Raw genomic sequence first — 6,240 nt, 5'->3', positions numbered from 1 at the left:
CATAAACACATTCATAAGCATATAGGGGCCTCAAACTATCCTATACCCTAACAAACATCACATAGAAACACAATAATCATGCATTTCATACTTAACCTATAAAAACCCTAACATTAAACAACTAGCCTAAATATGCATTTCTACCCCATAAACCTTCATAAAACTTGTTTAAATCATCGAAGGAGGCGAGGATCGATGCTTACCTCTTGAAGATCGAGAGAAAACGTGACCCAACTTGGAGATTTGGGGAAAATGGGTTCCGGAGGTCTCCAAGCTTTCAAACTTCGATCTTTGCTCAAAAACTTCAAAACCAAGTTAAAACTTGTTAGAAACTTGTAGGATTTGAAGGAAAACCTCAAAACCAACCATGGAGGGGCATGAACTCACCTTTGCCCGAAAATGGAGGAGGAAACTCGCCCATTTTCGGACATGGGGCATTTTATAGGTGGCTGGCCAAACCACCTTCGGAAGCCAAAGGTGACTCCAAAACTCCACCAAGTTCGGCGGCCGAACATGAGGTTCGGCGGCCGAACATGAGGTTCGGCGGCCGAACCTGGATTTTCCTGCATGATGCTTTTCTTTCAAAAACTCAATTTCTTTCTTACTTAAAACCTTAAAGCACTTGAAAACATTTTAGAAAAACATATTTTACCCTTCTAGAGGTTTCTGACATCCGAGATTCCGTCGGACAATAGGAATTTCGATGCTGGAGTCTAGCCAGGTATTACAGAAACCGTCTGCAGCATCCAGCAGCTGAACTGCAGACCACTACAAGAAGAACAGGTGGCGATCGCACCACTTCAGAAGGGACTACAGAACCAGTCGCAGAAGCCCTTTCAGCTTCCGCAAAAAGGCGTCCTTAGGCCGCCGAACTTCACCATCCTTCGACCGCCAAGCCCCACCAACCTTCGGCCACCGAAGTCCTTAACACTTCAATCGGTGACTCTTCAGACACCATCGCAATACCTTCTGCCTCCAGCTCCAGTGCAGACAGTCCATGAACAAACGAAATCCTCCTCATAGCAAATTCTGAAATCTGAAGAAAGTGAAAATGACCTCTATAAGCAGATCTGCTATACCCAGAATGATGAGGCATGGTATGCAGATATTGTAAACTACCTTACTACAGGTAATCTGCCTTCTGACATGCCTAAGCACACAAGAGATAAAATAAAGAGTGATGCTAAGTACTATGTTTGGGATGAACCGTACCTGTGGAGACATTGTTCTGATCAAATGATAAGGAGATGTATTCCAGATCAAGAAATCGCTTCAGTACTCGCATTTTGCCACTCATACAGCTGTGGTGGTCATTTTGGACCATGAAAGACAGCCCATAAAATACTTGAATGTGGATTCTTTTGGCCTACTCTTTTTCGAGATGCTAATCTGTTTGCAGGTCATGTGGTAGATGCCAACAAACAGGAAATCTTGGCAACAAAAGCCAAATGCCACAAAACCCCATCATGGTTTGTGAGATATTTGATGTATGGGGCATAGACTTCATGGGCCCCTTCCCACCTTCTTTTGGATACACTTACATCATTCTTGCAGTGGATTATGTGTCCAAATGGGTGGAGGCCAAAGCAACCAAGACAGTTGATGCAAGGGCAGTAGTTGATTTTGTGAAAACTAACATCTTTGCTAGGCATGGAGTTCCCAAGGCAATCATCAGTGACAGAGGCACCCACTTTTGCAACAAGGTAGTTGGAAATCTTCTAAAAAAGCACAATGTGGTGCACAGAACATCCATGGCCTACCATCCTCAGACAAATGGACAAGCTGAAGTATCCAACAGGGAGATCAAAGCCATTCTAGAAAAGACCGTGTCCCCCAGCAGAAGAGATTGGAGTACAAAACTGGAGGACACCTTGTGGGCATACAGAATAGCCTACAAAACACCCATAGGTATGTCTCCTTATAGATTGGTCTATGGAAAAGCATGTCACCTTCCAGTTGAAATAGAACACAAGGCCTATTGGGCTGTCAAGAATTGTAACATGGATCTGAAGGAAGCCGGACACCATTGCAAGTTGCAACTGCAAGAACTAGAGGAGATAAGAAGAGATGCATATGACACTTCATGGGACTACAAAACCAAGATCAAGGCCTCCCATGACAATCGAATTTCAAGGAAACATTTCGAGGTTGGTGATGAAGTCTTACTTTTTGATTCTCGTTTGAAATTGTTTCTAGGAAAGTTGCAGTCTAGGTGGATTGGACCATTCATTGTTGAGCACACTTACCCTCATGAAGCAGTAGACATTCGCAGTATAGATATAGGAAAGCAATTCAAGGTGAATGGCCATCACCTGAAGCCATTCTATGAAGGATTTACAGTGCAACTAGTGGAAGAAATTCCACTAGATCGTCACTCACTCTGAATAGGATCATCGCACCATGCCAACCACACCAAAGGAAAGTACTCAGTTTCTTTATTCTTTTATGTTTCTTATACATTGAGGACAATGCATGAACTAGGTGTGGGGGTATGGCATTTTAAATTTTTGCTTTAGACATATTTTTCCCTTTAAGTTTGCGTTTTCCTTTCAATAACACACATAACCACAATCTTCTTCTTTTTGATTTGCTTTACTCAAACTGATGTGCTATGTTGAATGAACTTTCTTTCCATGACCCCATTGATGTGATGACTCTTTAAACCTAGGTTGAATTAATTGCAATGAGATATATTCATGCTTGGGAATTGCCTTTTGAATTGAATCTTTGAGCTTGCCATGGTGAAAAATATATTGATGACACTCATTAGAGGGAATGAATTGAGAATTGTGTGAATAAACTTAACATGACTTGTTTTAGCAATTGGTGTTGATTTACCCAAATCATTGAGAAAAAGAAATTCAGAAAAGGCCTAGACTTCATGAGCACAAATTGAAAACTGTTCCAATGGTCAAAAGACTATGAACAGAGCTAGTAGCCACTTGGACAGGTGACCAACTGAGTAACTGGGGGTGGGTATCACAAATATGTACCTTCACGTCAAAAGGTTGGTGATTTTTTCAAGCAAGTTTAAAGTGCAAAAAGGCTGAATAAAGTACTTCAAGGTAAGGGCAAGTCACTCTGAAAGCTAGAATATGTCTTAATTGAACAAGAATTTGTGCATGTAGAATCTCTCTCTTGAGTAAAATCGATCCTAGCCATGGTAAGTAAAGGGAGACAAGGAAAGAAGTAAGTAACCTTGATGTATATATTCTTCATTGCAATGATTCAAAATAGGGGTCTAGAGTAAGAGCTTAAGTGGACATAAAGGATCAAAGCAAAAAAAGCTTGTTTAACTGTGTTTGTTTGCTTGAGGACAAGCAAAAGGTGAGGTGTGGGGGTATTTGACAGAGCATATTTTAGGCCATATTATCATTATCTTAATGATGTTTATTTGCACCTTTTCTACCTAATTTGGTGGTTTTGTTCATGTTTTGCAGAAACTAGGTGTGAAAAGACAATATGGAGAAAATGCTCTTAAAACTGCCAAAAAATGCCAAATATGGAAAGTTCCAGAAAAGGAAAGTTTTCATATATGGAAAGTTCCAAATAAGGAAAGTTTTCATGTATGGAAAGTGCCAAATAGGGAAAGAGTCAGAAAGCACAATTAGCAAACTGTCCGAAATTTGAACTGCAGAATCTTTCCTGCCTTATTTAGAACATGTGCCAAGAAAGGAAAGTTTTCAAATAAGGCAAGTTTTTAGAAAAGGAAAGTCTTCAAATGAGGAAAGTGTAGAAGCAAAAGTAAATAAGGAAAGCTCAGTCAGAAGATTATTTGAAATTCGAATCGCAGATCTCTCTTTCCTTGTTCAAAGATGTGCACACACTGCAGCAGTCATATCTTCCAATTTAGGCAGCAAGATCTCATGAAGGCACACTTGCCTCTCCTGCGTTCAGCGTTCAAAATTTAAACGAAGGCTCCACCTAAAAAGGAAAGACTAGACAGATGCACTTTTCCTTCTGCATTTAATGACCGCGCGCCAACTTCCTTCTGCAGCATGATCTGCGCACCACTCTCTATTCAGGAAGGAGATCTCAATGGACTTGGCCTTTATTTAGTCCAGATTCAAGATTCAAAAGAAGCTCCACCTAAATAGGAAATCTGAACAACTCGTACTTCCTATTCAGAAGCATCTGCGCGCCTGCCTCTTCTGCAGAGCACCATCCGCGCGCCTCTTTCCTATTCAATGCCATCCGAGCGCACACCTCTCTCTTGAAGGTCAAGCCGCGCCATCTTCCTCTATTGGCAGCCTTGAATCACTCTTCCTTCCTTTTCAAGCACAAGGTACATCCCTTTCCTATTTTGAAAGCAATCTGCGCACCAACTCCCTTCTGAAGCCTTGCAGTCCGATTCTTTCCTCTTCTGCAACAACTTGGGCAGCAAGTTGAGAATGGGCAGCATTATGGGCAGCCTCTACACGAATTAGGAAGCAAGGAAGACATAGGGCAGCACCTAATCTCTATAAAAAGGTACTCTCATTGACAGCCATGAATTTTTTCAGACTCTCTGAGACTCTTCTCCTTCTCCCAACCGGATCAAGCAAGACCGTTGCGCCTCCACCTCCTTCGGCTTCTTCTTCTCTTCTTCTACCTTTCTTTTTGGTTATTTTGTTTCAGCTATGAGTGGCTGAAACCTTTTTATTCTAGTTGAAGAATAAGTGAAGCTTTAGTTGTATTGTGGATTGAGAGACTTGGACTACATTGTTAATCTTTTGTTATTCAGTATTCTTGTGATTTCATGCTTTGAGACATTATTGCTTTATTATTTAAGATCTACATTGATTCTTTGATGCAAAGTAATATATTGTTAGTTTGAATGATTTTTAGTCCGTAATTGCTTGAATCGTTCAAACAGAAGAACACTTGGTGCACAACCAAGGAAATTGCATGATCTAGTGTTGTCTCCATACATTTGGGTAACTAGAATTGGTTCTCTCTATTTTTTAATGCGATTGACTGTTGTAAAAGGCCTAAAGCTCAAAGACGTTCTTTGACAACTTGTTAATTAGTAATTAATTGGAGGACTTTCCCTAATTGATTTAATCTTAAGGAGAGATAATGGAGGTGAGAAGCTTCTTCGATCTCCATAGCCAATTTATTGAATCAAACAAAAGAACATATGAGTCAATGATCAATCCCATCAACTAAAGTGAATCTGAATCTTCAACTAGAGCTTTCACCATTATTGTTTCATTCTTAATTTACCATCTGCTTTCTTTTTAATTGCTCTTTTTATTAGTATAATCAAATCAATCTCAAAACCCCCATTTTTACTTTACATGCACTTGCACTTTATTTTATTTGGTCCTAACAAGAGAGGTAAGTAAGTGTCAATTCCCTGTGGATACGATCCTTTCACCACTGTCTACAATTTTAATATTATTGGTAGTTAAAAAGGTTATTTTCGACCGGTCTCGACAACCGCACTATCAGACATGAAAGACATTGTAATGTAAAGTATTGTACAAAATGTAATGAGTATTAGAATTGTGCTTGACCCTAGTGTGTATGGTTAATCCCTTTGTTCATGATCATTATGAAATGTCTTATATGTTGAAATATGTAAACCAAGCTTGATTTATGTAATGTTGACCCAACTAGAGCATTTGATGAGGGCTCTAGTATGGGGTTTTTATGTATTCAGTTTCAATGCATGCACAGGTCGAGCTTGGTATATGAAAAGTTTAAAATTGTACGTAAATGTATGATCATGTATGGGATTTATCAAGTATGACAGGTTGTATGCTAGGCTTGCTACGGGTCCTGGCGACCTTAAGTCGATCTGGATCGTAGCGCCGGTAGCGGTCCGATTTCGGGTCGTTACAGATTGGTATCAGAGCCCTAGGTTCATATGGTCGGACTTAGAGAGTGTCGGGCTCATAGAGGTTCTAGAAGGGCAAGCACAATAGGAAAAATCATGTCCACTAGGATAGGATGTGGAGTCCTGTCTTGAATAATGATGTGAAATGCCATGATTTTATGCATGTGCATTAATGATATGTGATATGTGTGATCCAGGTTCATGTGTTTCCACATGAACCATTTGATGCTGATGTTTTGTGTATGTGTTGTTTTTCAGTAAGCGGGATAAGAGGCACTCGTCGATCTGCACGATTGACTGGAGTTCCACTAGAGAATGAGGGCATGGATGCCTATCCCCCTGCATTGCCAAGGGCAATGTCCTGTAGATCTAGTAGGGAGAGAGTGTCAAGGGACCCTAGAAGGTCTTTTGATGCAAGC

At 40.4% G+C, this 6,240-nt stretch overlaps 1 protein-coding gene across 1 annotated transcript; it reads left to right on the top strand.

Annotated features, from left to right (window-relative positions):
* Nucleotides 1-2,000: 2,000 nt before the first annotated feature.
* On the top strand, nucleotides 2,001-2,384 carry LOC110615386. The gene has a single exon (XM_021757230.1). It carries the CDS (start codon nucleotides 2,001-2,003, stop codon nucleotides 2,382-2,384), a length of 384 nt encoding a protein of 127 aa, XP_021612922.1.
* Nucleotides 2,385-6,240: the final 3,856 nt, after the last annotated feature.

This window comes from Manihot esculenta, chromosome 5 (genome assembly GCF_001659605.2).
Source record: "Manihot esculenta cultivar AM560-2 chromosome 5, M.esculenta_v8, whole genome shotgun sequence".
Taxonomy (NCBI): domain Eukaryota; kingdom Viridiplantae; phylum Streptophyta; class Magnoliopsida; order Malpighiales; family Euphorbiaceae; genus Manihot; species Manihot esculenta.
Note: the sequence above shows the minus strand (reverse complement) of the source record. Positions and strands in the feature narration are given on the sequence as shown.

Excerpts from the sequence above, each read along its gene's own strand:
- LOC110615386 (XM_021757230.1), top strand. The coding sequence starts at position 2,001 with ATGGATCTGAAGGAAGCCGGACACCATTGCAAGTTGCAACTGCAAGAA.